We start from the raw sequence: 17,615 nt of genomic DNA on the forward strand, positions 1-17,615 counted from the left end.
TAAAAGAACTGCCACAAGTTCAAAAGTCATAGAAATAGAAAGTTGGTTTTGAAAACCCTAAAGATTATCTAGTCCAGGGATCAGCAAACTTTTTCTGTAAAGGATCAGATCTTAAGTACCAAGGGTGCCAAAAAAATGTATACAAGTGGACATTTTGGTCAACGTTGCTCAAGCCGTAGTTCGCCGTAATCAGAAGTGTCTGGACACTGATGATAACCACTTTGAGCACCTCTTGTAATTGCAGAAGTCAAACGTGACTTGTATTCATCTTTCGTTATTGGTATATATTGAGTATGACAATTTTAATATAGTTTTCATTTCTTAAAATGTGTATACTTTTTTTTGGCACCCTCTGTATTTTCAGCTTAGCAGGCCATGTACTCTGTCACTACAATTGACCTTTGCCCTGTAGTGATAGTAGCCATGCTAAACATATACATGAATGGGTGTGGCTGTGTTCCAATAAAACTTTATTAACAAAAACCAGCAGCTGGCTATATTTGCTCTCAGGCTATTGTTTGCCAATTCTTTATCTAGTCCAAACTTCTATTTGCAGAGGAGGAGTGAAGTGAGTGCTTCACAGTCATAGGTCCCACCCAAGACCATTCAAAACCAAGACCTGCATGGCTTAGTGGGAGGAACAGAGATGCTGCTGCAGGCCTTGGAGCCACCGGTGTGGCTAAACTAGCCACTGAGATAACTGGAGATTTTGACTCACACATTTAACTTCTCCAGAGTGGATCAAAATGCCAAGTGGAAAATCGCAGGTTAAAATCTAATAGGATTGGGAAAGAAAACCTGCAGAGAGGTAACCATCAGTTATAACCTCATAAGTATATGTTGCTAACGTTCATTCACCGGTTAGACTCAGGCACAGTCTTGAAATGTCTCTGGTGAGGGGCTGGAAGGAAAAGGGAAACAAGGACCTGGAAAGCCGCTGCCACTTGCCTATGAACAATATGAGAAGAAAACAGCAAATTCATTTTTTCCAGTCAGTAGCTAGTCAAACATCTGACAGTGCATAAATGGTCAGAGAGGACAAACCCTCTTGTCCAGGGCTGAGAACAGGTTGTTTTGCTGTCAAGCATTTTCAAAACAAGTTTTCTTGGTCTTATGACAGGTCGTGGCAAGAACAAGAAAATAAAGAGTGGAAGATCCCATGATCGCTGCTCCGGGCTCCCACGTGGGCTGGCTCTGCCTGCACGGTCAAGTTTGCTTTCAGAGGGTGCAGATAAAGCTGGTTTTAGGGCTAATACCACCTTGCCAGTGATGCCATTAATAGAGTGATTCCTCTAAGAACTCTCTGGCAGCCGGATAATCATCCTAGTCTAGGAGGAATAGGTCAAAGTCACTCTTAAGCCCAAGGGCGCTATTCTGTTCAAACCCACACCCTGCTTTGTGTTAATTTTCACCTCATGTTATGTGGGCAAATTACTCCTCTGCAACTAAGGTTAGAAGCCACCTGCTCGGAGGTGGATTTTTCCATCTCGATTGCAGAACACTTGGTCAGGGTGGGGCAATCGGATCAGCAAGGAGGTACTAACGAGAAAGGCCAAGATCAAGCTGGTCTTAGAAAGTGCCATGAATTCCCCACCAGCAGGGATCTTGTTCTTAGGGGCTTCACAAACTCTGCCTGAAGGATAGGATGAGTCAAACAGGACGCTGAGTGTGGCAGTGCCAAAGGACACGCAGGCAAGTGGAGACTGGGAGACCACTGTTATCAGGTAATCCAGAGAAAATGTTCAGAAATCACCCAAACAAGTGCACCGGGAATTCTCAGACACTCTAAGTTATTACTGAAGAACCCAAGGTAGTAGACCCAGACTAAAATTCTGACTCAAATTCTGAATCGCTGTGTGACGTTGGGCAAGCATTTTCCTTCTCTGGGTCTTCTCTGTTGTTACTCCCCAAGTGAGGCAGCTGATTGTCCTTCCAGCTCCAATACTGTGATCCTCAGACACCAGTGCAGGAAGCATTTGGTCAGTTACCATCCTGCCTGCTCTGGCCGTCTCAAACCACTCACACCACAAGCGACAGCTGAAGTTCCAGGAAGAAACTGTGCAAGAGGACTTGTTCTTATTTCATGAGATAAGTTATCAGGCCACAAAGGATTTTTCCATTCTGCCAATTGTCTGAGAGAATGTTTTGGAGAAAGAGGGCCATGGGTATGTGAAGATTGGTACAAGAGGTCCTGCTCACTTCATTGCTACATCCCCGCACACAGGTGGGTCCCACACACAGTAGGACCCATCAGCGTTTAATGTCTCTACCCCGGAAGTGATATGAAGGCACTGCTAAAGTCTGCTGTGCAGGGCCTGTGTTACCTGAGGGAGAAGACTACAAGATGGATGAGTCCTCCTTCCCCAAACAGGCAGACAGACGGTTCTGACTGAGTCTTGAGCTGTCCCTCCATACAGGATGCCAATTTAAACCAATTTAAATCAATTTAAACTTTAGATAAACCACAAATCATGTTTCAGTGTAAGTATGTCCTAAACATTGCATGGGATATACTTATACTGAAACTGGCAACCTTAACTCTGGAGAACAAGAGTGGGTCCCTGAGAGCCCTGGGCACTGAGGTGGCAAAGAAGGGGTGAAAAGGGCCCAAGATACATTCTTTTGATAGTTTTCCACAAGTATGACTACAGAACTTAGTTTTTAACTGTCTTTCTTAATATTTCCAAGGCCAAGGGCATCTATTATGATTTACTATCTAAACCAAAGCAGATCATTGTATCAACATGTAATTTGTTAATTTAAGAAAAACCTTATTGTCCACAGAAAAAAAAAGATTGAATGTCTTAGCAAGGCAATTAATAACAACAGTTACTGTTCACTGAACACCAATAATATGCCAGGTATTTTACCATCTTTTTTGCATCTAACACTCACAATCCCCTGTGAAAGAGGGCTGTTACCCTCCTGTATAGATGAGAAAACCAGCATCTACAGAGGTAAGAAAATACTACCAGAAAGTGGCCGAACCAGGATTTGAATTCTGGTGGGTGTGATCCCAGAGCACAAGTTCCCTCCACCCTGCAGAACCTGGCTACCTGCCCCTTCTACTACTACCGTCTTCAGTCATAGGTCAGTGTATACTGGCCTCCCATGCTTCCTGGCCTCTGGGCACTCTATCCCCTCTGGCAGGAGTGTCTTCCCTCCATCTCTACATAGCAAATCCTACCCATCCTCCAATGTCAGCTTCCTTGATCTCAGGAAACAGACATCGTATCCTTTTCTCAGGACTCCTACTACATATTGCTGTCTCACAAAAGTTATTTATACAGAATTTACATCCCGCCTCTAGTTCAGTGAAGGCAGGGACTATGTCCCACATATCACTTAACATAGCGCCTGATACCTACGTTGAATTCAATAAACATTTGCTTAATGAAAGAATGAATGAATGGGAAAGTGCTGGTGATCTGGGCAGAACCAAATCAAAACGTCTGCCACTACAAATCCACACTGGGGCACACCAAACCTGAGTGTCCAAGGCAGAGCGCTTAGAGACTCCAGCTCTAAATAGACAGGCAATCAAGCTGAGGAAGAGGCAGGGAGGGCACTGTAAGAGCAGAATGCCAGTCTGTAAGTTGGGAAATCTGATGCATACTCTCAGTTCCTGCACTAAGCTGCTCTGTGACAAGTCACTTCACTCTGGGGGCTCAGCTTCATAGCCTGTGAAACAGGCGTAATGCCGTACCTATCTCATAGGATTGTTAGGAGAATTACAGGAGTTAGTACGTAAAGCATTGACAGCTATGCTGGTGCAGTACATGTACTCAATACATATTTACTATTATTGCCATCTATGAGATAATCAGGAGGGACTGGATGACCCATTATCATTTATTCTGAGAAAAACAACATAGTCTTGCCTTTATCTAGATGCTCCCATAAATTTCACTTTTCTGGACAACTGGAAGGATGACAGTTGAAGGATTACCCAATCCCCCAAAATGATCAATAATGGAAAATTTTGATTTTCTAAATTTTGATTTTGATTTTGAGAAGAGCTACAGAGCTTCCCGCTTTGCAATACTGACTTGTATTCCGTGGACTGAGTCGTTTATACCATGGATGGCCCTGTTGTCAGAATGGAATCGCAACCAGCAATGGACCGTTCCAAAATCAATCAGCAGGCTTTGTAATTGGGGCTCTTTGAAATGAGTGGATGAATTTTACTTAGCACCTGGAGGGCAGCAACTGTGTGTATGTGTGTGTGTGTGGGGGGGGTTGTGGTCCCCAATGCTTTGCACATGGCCTGTATATAACTCTTAAATGTTTACAGAATGAATCACCAGCAATTACATAACTGCAGACCATTGTTACACTTGCTTCTTACAATCACAGCTGCTCCGAAGTCTGTTCTCCTGACAGTTATGGCACCTCTACCTGGCAACGCAGCCCTGGCTATCCAGAGAGCACACCAAGGGGGCAAACCACTTTTTCTCCTCAGAAGTGACTTTGGATGAATGACTACCCCAGACCACTCCTGCCTCACTTCTGCTTTCTTAGCTTCCATTTTCCATTCGGCGTGACTAAGCACCAGAGGTTATGTCTGTCTGGGAAGATAGGAGTCACTGGAATTTTTTGTTCTCTTCTTAGTGTGCTGCCTCCCTGCTGGTGTGGAGGCAGCTATGAAGAAGTGTCTTTCTTTTGGCCTGCTCCATTATAATATCCCGTTTCTTCTTTAGCACGTTGATTCTAGTAATAAGTTGGGCCACAGGAATGTTTACCTTCCCTTAAAGGTCCTCAGTGCCAGGGCTCTATACTCTCAGAAGAGCAACTTCTATTCGAGAATACCCTGGGCTTTCCCCATGGCCACAGCAGCCCTCAGCCTCTGCGGTGAGAACCTGGAAAGAAGGTTCCCATGCCCGGCCCCTCCATGCATAGGTGGGTAGGTACGTGCATGCAGAAATGCTGACCTCCAGCCCTGACCCCACTGTGCTGCTCTGTGAGCAAAGCAGGAAACAGGCAGAGGAAAGGTAAGAGGTCAGAGGCAGCTTGGGCTGGGCTGTGGACCAGTGATCAGGGGCATAGGGTTCTAATCTTAGTACTGCCTGGCCTTGAACAAGTTCTTCCAGGAAATGAAAATGATAAATTGAATGTCACCTCTATGCCAATCGCTGTGTTATGGGTTTTATACCAATGATCTCATTTAATGTCCACCGCAATGGCTAATGCTTACCATATTCAGTCTTGGCTGTACTAGATGATCTCTAAGGTTCCTTCTATGTTCTATGTCTTTAGACTGGCCCCCAGTGTCACATGTACCTTCCTAGATGCATTTCTGTGTGGTCACCCAATTTACCTCTACTATTGGCAGTGGATTTGAATAGTGGAAACTGCCCCAATATCTGCTCCTGTTTTTGCTCACCTGTGTAAAGCGTCTATTTTACAAGGTCATGAATTTCGTTCATTTTAGCAGGTGGTCCCTGTGCTGAAAGATCTGACAACAGACAAGACAGGATCCCATTTCTGCAGAAGCAAGTCCTCTGCTTGTCATTCATGATGTGCAGAGAACGGCCAGTCTGATTGTTCTGTGATGCTTCCCCTCCCCCGCCACTTTTTTCCTTCTAGAATTCATGCCTTAATGAGAAGTGATAGAAACAAGCACTTGGCTCTCCTGCCTTGGCTGGACTCCACATCACACATGACAGCCCTGAGCAGCCCTGGCGGCACCTGTCAGAACGCAACACGCACATCTGAACCGTCAAGCCTAATTCCCGAGAAGCTGTTTTAACTTGACATCTGAAAATGTATTGCAGCTACAATTATTTTACTGGGTGTGTGTTCGGGGCATATGTGTGCACGTTCTGCAACTGAAGTGTTCTATAAATACCAGATACAGGTTGTACGAAAAAGCATCACGTACATAGTGTACTTAATTCCACTTAGTAGTGTTTTCAATTTGTGTCTGAACTCTGGCAACAGAGATGGAATTTTTCAACATGAATAAAAAAGTATGCTAACCTACCTTAAACACCATTTTCAGTTACAATCCCAGAAATAACTTAGAGCTTAGAGATCATCAGCTAATAGCCCTGAACTTTCAGAAGAGGGTACTGCAGCCCAGAAAGGTGAAGTGTCTTTCCCAAGATCACACAGGAAATTAATAACGGTGCCCCATGAGGCCCAGATCTCCTACCTCCCAGGCCACTATCCTTTGCATTTTCTTTACTTTCTGTATGTTTCGTCTTCTAACAGTTTAAAGGCAACTCTGATTCCATTAGTAAGGACATGTTTCTACTTTAGTAAACCATAAAATCCAAAACCAACTCCTCTACCCCTTCCTTTCTGACTCTGTAAGATGTCTGTCTATTTTTCCAAGAAAGAAAACGACCGTAGCGCACAAACATGGAAGTAGCTGCACTTGGTTATCACGAATACTTCCCCAGTGGCTGAGAAGGATAATCGGACCCCAACCCGGGGCACTCAGGAGCTCTCACAAGGGCACAGCTGAGTTCATTTCCCCGACAAAGATGTGCTGACCTGCTAGTTATTCTTTCCATGTGCAGCTTCTTCTGGTTTGCATGACTGAGTCCAGAAAGCAAACCCTAACCCTGTTTTCCACTGAGAAAGCAGGATGGAGAGGGGGAGGTTCAGTCTTTAAACAGTCCTCAGAGGGGCCAAAAAATGGAATCAAAGGACACCGGGAACACAGATGGAGGACCTGGAAAAGATAGTCTGAGGGGTCCTTCCAAAGGGGAGTGAGCTGTCTGCGCTGGGTGGTAAACGCCCTGTGCCTGGTACAGCCTGAAAGGATGGTAAGCAGCTTAGTCTGGATGAGGGCTGTATTAGCAGTAATTGATGGCCGGGCTTTTTAATGGAGCTTATCATTTCACAGCAACAGATGTCAAGTTCTAATAAATAACATGTTCTCTCTGACCTACGCAATTTGGAGAGGATGCCTGGACCTCAGGCAGATCTGGATTCCTCCCCATCTCTGTTGTGCTCTCTTCTGAAAGAAAAAACAAACCAAATCCCTTGAAGATACTTTCCGAAAAGATTCTCTTTGAGAGTTCAAGGCTCCCCAAACGCCATGTTATTTATTTGCTGTATTTTTCTCTGCACAGCGTCTATATTTCTAAACCCCAGGAGGGACAGGTGAACTTGCCCACGCAGACGCCCAGGGCGTGCGGGTGAGTGGGAGGCTTTGGCCACTTCGGCTTTCCTCAATTCCTCAGTGGGCTTACCTGCACCGGTTCCTTTCCTGTGCTCTCAGGGTACTCCAGTTGCCCGAGCTCTCCTGGGCTGGGCCTGGAAAATTCCCTCTTCTCTCCTGAGGGGAGTTCAGCTAAGATGAAGTTGGGATTTTTTAAAAGGGAACTATTCCTAGGAAACTCAAGGCAAAACAAAAGAAAAAAGAAAACCCATGAATCATAGCAGCAGTTGGGCTGCAGGTTCTGTCACTAAGGTCTGGCCCCACTGGGCCCCCTGCGGCAGAGCTCCTGGTAGCTTTGTTCGCCCCAGTGCTAGTCCTGCTCCCAGTTACCCTTCCCGTCCAGAGCGGCTCAGTCCAGAGTGGCTCAGTCGGGCAGCTGCTCCCCCTTGTAGAGGGGCTGTGGGGGTGAGCAACCACAGCTGGTCACAGATCTTACCTTCCTAGTCATCCCCCTACCCCTGGGTGCCAGATGGGAGCTCCAGAAATACAGACATATAAAGAGGAGAGGTGAGGCGTGGGGAGTAGCAGTCCAGGGAGAGGGCTGCAAAGTCCCCACCAGGGATTACCCTAACGGGGGAGGGGTTGGATACCCAGGTTCGATAGCTGGTTCAGCTGGGGCTCCCTCTGGCCAGCTCACTGCCTGACTCTGCAGCTAAACCTCAACAGAAACAAAATAATTTGAGCTGCCCTAAAGAGCTACCAATGAAAGGGCGAAGAAATGAGTGATTAACGCCTGGAGAAATAAATGCATAAATAGGCTCACAGTATAACCACTTACACTTCATGAACACTCCCTCCCGCAGCCCACCCTTACTCCCCAAAGAATTCTCAGGCCTCAGGGCTCCCGTGACCCGGCTGTGAAGTACTCTTAGAACTGGGATTTCCACACTGTGTTCCCTGGTATCCTCAGAGGCCACAGGGGTGGGGTGTAAATCAGATGGGGACATCGACCTCCTTCTCTTGAATCAAAGAGAGGAGATCTACTTTTATCTATTTTATTTAGAGGACTAATGCATAAGGCTGGATTGAAGCATTTGTCAGCTAATGAGAAGTTTAAGGAAAACAGTGTCTTTGGGAATACTAAGGTATCAAAAATGAAAAATAATTGAAATAGTCCGGAATGTACCATTTTTGTAAAATTCTTAAAAGAGAAAGTTATTCTGCAGAGACAAGCGGATGACAAATAACAAAGGTATGCATGGTGAAGCGCAACATATGGGAAATCATGGACTGCTTTGGGAGTGCTTGGATAGGTTTCTAAATAAGAAAATAACATCTTTTTCTGACCTTGAGGCAAGAACAGAAACAACAGATGATTTTGGTAGGTTCATGATAAATTATTCCCATGTGTTGACTGAGAAGATATTTTTTTGAAATGTTCTTTAGTAATTCCATTTATATAATGGACTTAATGCGTGACAAGCTATTGCAGTAGGTGATTTTGGGGTTAAATTCTATTCTAAGAACCTATTTAGGCCTCTAGGATCAACCTGATGCTTTATACAATGAAATTCATAGAAAACTCACTCCACGTATTCGTAGATTTGTCAGACTAGAAAAGATTACAAAAAAATCATTTGATGCCTTCTTCTATACATGCAGAAGCTACGTACAAGATCCTAAGTAGGTAACTAGTGGGATCAGTTGTTTTTTTTTTTTTAAGTGACAGTTGGGTTTATGTAGATTAAACAACTAAAGGGTGGATTTTTCCACTTTTCAAACAGGTTGTGCTGGCACCAAGCAGACACACCCACAGGGGCTAGCAACCATGGATGGAGTGGCCTAGAACTTAAGAATCTCTGGCCCCGTCACTGAGGTTGGGGGACTGTTTACTGGGGTGCATGTGAAGAAGGCAATGCAAACTCTGCTATCTTTTAACAAGCTCTTTCCTCCCCCCAGGAGTAAAAACCACTGTTAGAGCTCAGGAGTAACAGGGAATTTAGCAATGTCATCGGATACCAGGTTAATACAGAAAAATCATTTGTATTGCTATCTACTAGAACAGCTGGTAAATAAAGTCTAATAAAATCATCCCAATCAAAATCTCAGAAGACTTTTCTTCTTTTTTTGAGGTGTAGTAGGGGCTGGAATTAGCAAACTGATTCTAAAATTTACATGGAAATGCAAAGGACCTAGAATAGTCAAAACAATCTTTAAAAAGAACAAAGAGGGAGAATGTACATTTCCTGATTTTAAGAAACACTGGTATTCAAATAGAAAAACAGATTGATGGAATAGAATAGAGTGTCCTGAAATGGACCCCCTCATATATGGTCAACTTATTTTGACAAAGGCATGAAGGTAATTCGATGGGGAAAGAATAGTGTTTTTTTAACAATTTTTTGCTGGAATACCTAGATATATATAAACCAAAAACTGACTTCAGTCTCAATATTATATCATACACAAAAATTAATTTGAGATGGATCATAGACATTAATGTTAAACCAAAGCTTCAAGAAAAAAATAGAAAAATCTCTTTGTGACCTTCTGGTAGGCAAATAATTATGAGGCTATAAAAAACATGAACATAAAAAGAAAACATTGATAAAACAGATTTCATTAAAAATAAAAATTATCTGCTCATCAAAAGACACTGTTAAGAAAATGAAAAAGCAAGCCACAGATTGGGAAAAATATTTGTATTACATATATCTGACAATATAAAAGAACTCTTAAAACTCAATACTCAAAAGACCAACAACCCAATTAAACACAGGCAAAATTTGAACAGACACTTCACAAATGAAGATATATTAATAAACACATGAAAAGATGCTCAACATAACATTAATCATTAGGAAATCAAAATTAAAAACACAATAAGATATCACTTTGTCCCCTCTGGAATAGCTAAAATTAAAAAGACTGACAACAGCACGTGTTGGAGAAGATATAGAACAACTGGAACCCTGTATGTTGCCAGTGCGAGTGTAAAGCGGTATAAGGACTTTGGAAAAAGCTTGTCAGTTTCTTATAATCATACACATACTCTCACTCCCAGGTATTTTTTTACCTACGGAATTGAAAATGTAAGTCTACAAAATGGCTTATACAAGAATGTTCATAGCAGCTCTATTCATAAAATCCTCCGAACTGGAAAGAACCCAAATATGCATATGCAAATGAATAGATTAATAAATTATGGTATATTCATTGAATAAAATATTAGTTGGCATTAAAAAAGGAATGCCATAACAGATAAATCTGTTTTTTGTGTTTTGAACACAAATAACACAGAAGAGTACAATCTGTATTATTGAATTTATAAGAACTATCTAGAAGAGGGAAAACTAAGACATGATAATAGAAATCAAACTGTGGTTGTCTTGGGAATGAGGAGACTAATTGGAAAGAGGTAGAAGGTAATTGTCAAAACTCCAACAAAAGATATACCTAAATCTGTCTACGTCATTGTATGTAAATTACACTTAATGTATATCTTTAAAAAAGATACATATTCAAAGCACTTGCCTTCAGAAAACTCATAATTAAGTAAATGAGATATATACTAAGATGGGAAAAATCAAAGAATAATACAAATGAGATTTCAAAGCAGTGTATGACCAATAGTCGGCCAAGACTGGGAGGTGGGGAAAGAGCTTCCCGCAAGTTGGCGTGCGTGGGCAAGACCCTAAGGAAGAACGCTGAAGGATGAGTAGATTTGAAGGGGCAGAAAAAGGGAGGAAAGGAGGGAGCAAAGGCACCGTGGGCAACAGCAGAAGCTAAATCCAGGGCTCCTACCCAGGTCCATTCATTGATTGACCCATCAAATCAAGCCTATCCAATAGGGAGGAGTAGAGACCTGTTTTACAGAATGAAGTTCAGAGGGGTTAAGAGCCCTGCCCAAGGCCACAGAGCTTACAGGATTAGACCTTACGATAGGAACTGGGACATGCATGACCCCAAAGCCTGGGCTCACCCAGTAGAGGGCATTTCGCTTGTGAGGGCAGAATTTTCCGTACAGCCATGAGCCAGAAGCACACATGGTAGGAAAAGCCGTGGCCAGTGCCAGCGAGTATCCTTTCTGAGTTCACATGTTTAGAATTTTGCTCTATAGGAGAGAATAAACAGCTGACTCCACTCAAAGGGCTCCACTGCTGTTCATAAACCATGAGAGTGTTTATGTCATGGGCAGAGCTCTCGAAGTGAATTATAGCCTTTTATGCACTGTGTACATACAATATTTTCACAGGACAAAGAAACAGGGCGTGTAAGGAATGCTGTAGTTGACCTTTCTCTCTTTCTGTCCTTTCTCTCCAACCTTCCTCACCAACCTCAAGGCTATCCTGTAGGATAATGAGTGACCCGGTTATGTTTATCCATTCGGACCTGGCATTCTGATAGAGGCCAGCGAAGTTACTCAACTCAATTTAAGAAGGGAGATTTGAAACTATTTCTTCTTCCTAGCATGAGCTGCTGGCTTTCTCTTTTATTACATTTAAAATGGATCCATCTTACTCCAGTAGAAAGCAGATTTTTTCAACATTACTTCAGATGTTTTCTTTAGACTGGTGTTAACATAAAGCAAATGTCTCTTGCAACTCTGAACCAATCTGTTAAGATAAACAGGCTACACTTATGATATATATTCCTATACTGAAATCACAGGCTTGTGGTCTGCAACTCCTTAAAGACTCAATTCATACATGCTAAAATGTCTGCACACACACACACACACACACACACACACACACACACACACACACTGCCTTTGCCATGGAAACCACAAATACACTGGTTCAGACTCCATAGCACATACCACAAATAGCAGCCCATCTTCTCAGGGCAGATCCTATGCAGACACAAGGAAAGCCCAGAAAGTTAAACAATTGCAATACCTCAAACATAAAACTTACTTTATAATCCCTTTTTTCAAGTCTAGTTCAAGATATGTAAGTCTTAACCACTGTTATCAGTTACATTTGCATGTGCTTGTTTTTATTCCTTAAATAGAACTTAGGCATCCGGGACAAAAAGGACAAATACAGGGAGACAGTGTGTACTGAAGTTTCAGATACCAACAGGTCTGGGTTCCACAGAAGAGTCTCGGGAGGCCTGGGTTTCTAGAGGAAGCCCCTCTGCCGTTATTTAAAAGAGCTCCTGCTGTAAGTGAAGGTCTTGTGCTACAGGAAGTAAAGGAGATACCAGCAGGCCCTCTCCCTGGGAGGGAAAGAGGTCACCTCAGGGACGGGGAGGCATGAGCAAGGCATGAGGCTCGTCCTACTAAACAAGCGCATTGTAGGTCTGGAAGGCCAGGTTTTGTTAGTAGGTACTTTCAAACCGTTGGAAGTTTGGTATGATGGAGGCTTTGCTCTCTCTTGCTGGGCTATAGATTCCATGACGACATGGATAACTTCTAATTTGCTTGTCATTGTGTCCCCAGCATGATGCACCCTGCCTGGAACATGGCAGATGCTCAGTAAATACTGGATGAGTGAATGAAGAGGGTGCTTAACAGATAGTCTTGATTCTCTGGCGCTTGATCCCCTTCAGCTGGGATCACACATGTGAGCACATGGCTGTTCAGAGTAATAAAGTAATAACCGCCTGCCACACTAACTATGATTTATTTTTGAAAATAAATCATGATTTTGATCCACTGTTGCTTCAGTCTAGGAGGCCATGGTTCATGAACAGTGGTGTTCCATATACTGAAGTCTTACCTATAAAAAACACTCAGCATATTTCTACATTTACCTATTTCATATGACTGGTGAAAGCTTTCCACAGAGAGGCTTTGTAATTCTAAACGTCAAACTCTAGCTAACTTCAACATCTATCAAATTCCCAACCTACTTCCATTGGGATTTTGATAGTTCTAAGCTATTTATGTAGCCATTCATTTAATTAATCAAGGACGATGCAGGCCCTACTTTAGGCACTGACTGCAGAGATACAATGAGATACACAATTCATCTGTTCCTTCAAAGACATTACAATTCCATGTGAAAAACTAGGTACCGGGTCCATGTATTGACTACTGAGCAAAAAATCGATTTGTTTACTGCCAGCTGAAATTTTCCATTAAAAAAAAAAAAAATGAAAGTAGCTGTCAACATTTTCATCATCAACACCATTTGTCCAGAACTCTAATTCCCACATAGTACTTCTCTAATCTAAATAGAGGTAGATTTCTTATAAATCCTGTGATCCATTGAAAAAACAAACAACGCAGTCTACCTGACGAGGCTAGATAAGGGTTTGGCAAGATTTTTCTGTAAAGGGCCAAAGAACAAATCTTTTTGGGTTTGTAGGCCATATGCTGTCTGTTGTAATGATTCTGCCACTATAACATGAAAACAACCACAGAAAATAAGAAATGGGTGTGGCTGCGTTTTAATAAATATTTATTTATAAAAACAGGCACGGGACAGGATTCAGCTTGTGGGCAACAGTTTGCTAACCCCTGAACTAGATCAACAAAATGTTCTGACCTGTAGAAAATAACAATGGATTCACTTACTTTGCTCTTTTGGCCATTTCATTTCCATCCCATCTGGGGCTGTATGGATAATTTTTTTGGGCCTGGGAATAAAGCTGTCCACTGTTGGTGAAGTGATAGACAGACTGAAATGTGAGAGTCGGCTGGTCTCGAGGAAAAAACAGGGGCAGGTCAACTGCAAACACAGAAGAAAGGAAAAGAAAGTTAGGGTTTAAATGCATCTTAATACAACCTTGGGGGGGGCTAAAGCTGAATGTTGGGTACACGACTCTATTTAAACCACAAATACTGGCTGAGACTTAGTTCAAAGGAGTGGAGAGAGGGACCAAGAAATACAAGATTCCTTCCCTGCCTTCCCGGAGTTACAATATAGGTGGAGACGCAAATCACAGGCAGATGAAAACTTAACCAAGATGAGGCATGAGGTGCGGGTGCTGAAGGAATGCTCTGAGACGTTTACAGACGCTGGCCGCCCTCAGCCATCTGAACTTCTCCTGCGGCACGTGCCTTGCCCTGTATTCCACAGCGGGGTAAGTGGGATACCCGTTGTAAGTCTCCATCATAGTATGAACTCTTCAAAGGTTGGGAAGTCTTCCTCCCCTATAATTTGATTCAGGAAGTGGGATAAAGACTATCCTTCAAGAATGAATTTGGAAAGGGGATTATCAAGAGGGCAGGTGATAATCTTTCTATTTTATAGGACATGGCAACTGAACCACCAGAAAAAAATAAAGTTGCCACTTTACTTCCAATCCAGCAGTGAATTTTGGTGCTGAGCAGCTCCAGGTTTTTCTGTAGTTACCATATATACCTCCTAAGTCAGTGGGAGCTCTGTGAGAGAAAGCACCAGGCACAGGTTGGAGCTCCACTCATGTCTACTGTGACAGTACAGACTGATTCTAGTCTTTGCTATGAGCCAATATTAGGTGCTTTAGCTGTTCATTTGGGGGTTCTTTAGCTCCATTTTTGAAAAGAGAATCACACTTATTTTAGTTGAGGCAAACCATCATTAGAAACACAGATTGTTTCAGTAGCGCATTCCTCAAAGTAGATAATGTATATTTGGGTGAATGTTACCCACTTCTAGGACAAAGAACAGGCATAGTAATTTACCAAAAATAACGACAAGGAAAATGTGTATAGAGTTTTCTAGCTTTACAGAGTACTTCTCTGTAGATAAAGTACACACTTTTTCTAAGTTGATACGTGTAACTCTGTGAGGCAGGAATTCTTTTTACCACCTGCATTTAACAGATGAACAAACCTGAGACTCCAAACAAGAGGTTTATTAACGTGCTCATGCCACAGCGAGGCCGGGGCAGGACTCAGACTTAGTCCCCTGATTTAAACCCTAAGCTCCTCTCCTGGGCCACGTTGCCTGCTGCTCTTAAGGATACTGGTATAACCTGTTCGCCACACTCACTACGTCATGATTTCAATTCACTCAGTTCAAGTGTCTACTGTGAAGGATGGACAAGGTTCATCTTTTTGGTGACATGAGGCAAATATATGAAACAAAATGTGTACTAGATAGTTACGCATACATCTATCACCACGGCAGTTTAGGGGGACATTGGACTTGGACTAGGTTCTCTTAGCATCCAAGGTGATTTCTTGAAGGAAAAAAGTTAGATTTGTAGTAAACTGGAAAAAAAAAAATTGTCCAGTTGGTAGTGCCTTTTAGACCTCTGAGTGAGTATCTCTGACTCAGCGCTGCAGGGGGTTTCTACATGTGAATCATACCACAACCAAAGAAAAGTGGCAAGATTTTGAATGTCCACTCTTTAGTCAAATTTTCCGCCTCAGCGCAGTCTCAATGTCTATTTGTGCCAAAGCAGAGATTTAGTAACATAAAGGAACAATACAAAGTATAAAAAACCGACTAATTCAAATTATAAATAATCTGATTCAGAAGACCCTTTTGAATCCCTCCATATTACAAAACATGATCTGTAACATTTTCAGTCATTTGGAATAAGTACTGCTTTCTAAAATAAATTTATATCTTTTCTGAGTACTAATTTTATTTTTTCTGACTAATTTTAGAAAAAATGCCTATTTACATGTACTTAAATTATGTTTACATTATGTGTAAATTTCCAAATACAAAACAAGATTCAGATTAACCCTGAAAACAATCACCAATAGCCCTGGTGAAAAGTATGTAACATGAAAGCTTCCCTTCAAAAATGATAGAATTCAACGGCAATAATTTACAAATTTAACACAAACATGGTCACCTATCAGTATCAAAATAACACAGATAATACCACAGGTTTCATGATTCTCACGCTACCAGCTTTTTGGGGCTTTGGAATGCATTATATTTTTTGTTCCTGTTATTCTGTTTTGTTGAAAATGAGTTGCTGGTACTTTGATACGCTGAAAAATGATTTTCCCACCTAGTTCTGAATCATCCACTCTGTCCCCATTAAATACCCAAGCATTGTTCAATGCCCAAGTGCATTGTTCTGATTTAAAAAAAAAAAAAAATTCCAGCCAGCTATATGCTGGATGTACCACAATCCCCTAAAAGTACTGATTACAAGTTTATACTCCACAGAGATTTTTCTAACAAAGGTATAGTTGAAGCCAATATTAAAATTTGAACACAGTGGCTGCATTATTAGCGGAGCAGGAATGGTTACTTCAGAGATAAAATCAGAAATCCACATATGAGGAAAAATTAGAAAAATATAAATATTTGGCTCAATTTAACTAAGTTGTATCCTGTCTGTATCAATCAACAGTCAATGAAAGAATGGCTGGCTTCTTTAAAAATGTTCTATTCATAAGAAGGAGTTAATAATGAAAACACTTAGGACAAATACTTTACATTCTTCTCGTAATGATGACTTGAATGGTACAAATTAGTCAGGACTAAAGAAAAATAAAACCTGTTTTCCTTATCCCCAATGTTTCTGTCACTTAACATTTGCCTATAGGCTAACTCATGGTTTCTGATACATACTAAAATAGTGACATTAGGCCTTCAAACAGCTAACTTGCTCTGAAGGAACTTCCAGGTCCAAAGCAGCTTGCGCTCCTAGTTTCAGCTCTGTCAAAATGAAACATTTTAACCATTTGCTTCCTTAGAACCCAAACTAACCACAGACTCAGGTTTGAATCCTGGAGTAGAATCATTCCATTTGGTCCAGTTACTCACTGTCGGTATTATTTTGACAACTGCTTTCTATTTCCTGTATACAAAAACTGAATTTTGGTCAGCTCTCTATCCACAGAAGGGATGGTCCTCACTTGTCCAGTATAATCTCAATAACCATTTTTGAAGCATTAGAACTCGTTGAGACAAGTCACACCCAAGCACTTCTAAGTCTGTACCGCATGGGCAGTTCCCGGGACTCCTTCACAGGGCTCTGCCGCCTGGCAGAGGGCGGGCATAATTAAACTCTGCACCACCCTGCCTCGTGCTGGACTGTGGCTGCAGTGACAGTCCCACTAGTCGTGGTCCCTGAGCTCGTGATGCTGTCCAAGTCACCACCTGCCATGCAGCTTGGCGAGGGAGCTGAATGCTGCCTCTCCAAACCACGCTGGGGTTCAGATGAACGGATGCAATCTTACCTTCTCCAGCAAACAAGCTTAACTGCCCCCAAATGCTTCTCCTTTCAACACGAGAAGACTTCATTAAAGTCGTATTGAAGTTCACAAGATCCAAGAAACTCCTCACTTCTCCAAAACCTCAACGATGGAAAAGGGACCCTCAACAGCCAACAGACATGTGACACTAGGTATCTGATCCACAGGACAGCTGTCGGATACTCACTCGGAAGTTTCAGACATAGTTCTAACAAGTTTGATTCTATGATTTTTCCAGAAATCTAATTACGGCAAGATGAGGACAAGGGACATTAATAGCAAGTAGTGATAACTAGCAGTCTCACACAAAGGAGAGAGAATAAGACATAAAAGCAGACGTAGGAAATCAAAAAGAACCCCTCTGGGGCCAACCAGTGTAGGAAAAGAAAGCTCAGTCATCCG

At 42.1% G+C, this 17,615-nt stretch overlaps 1 protein-coding gene across 1 annotated transcript in view; it reads right to left on the reverse strand.

Moving 5' to 3' along the window:
* The window catches only part of BABAM2 (BRISC and BRCA1 A complex member 2), a 364,621-nt gene that overhangs the window by 15,976 nt on the left and 331,030 nt on the right, over positions 1-17,615 (reverse strand). Inside the window, exon 11 of the mRNA XM_033125481.1 lies at positions 13,638-13,791. Coding sequence (XP_032981372.1) covers positions 13,638-13,791 — 154 coding nt within the window. The remainder of the gene's footprint in view (positions 1-13,637; positions 13,792-17,615) is intronic.

The sequence above is a fragment of the Rhinolophus ferrumequinum genome, chromosome 13, assembly GCF_004115265.2.
Source record: "Rhinolophus ferrumequinum isolate MPI-CBG mRhiFer1 chromosome 13, mRhiFer1_v1.p, whole genome shotgun sequence".
Lineage (NCBI taxonomy): Eukaryota > Metazoa > Chordata > Mammalia > Chiroptera > Rhinolophidae > Rhinolophus > Rhinolophus ferrumequinum.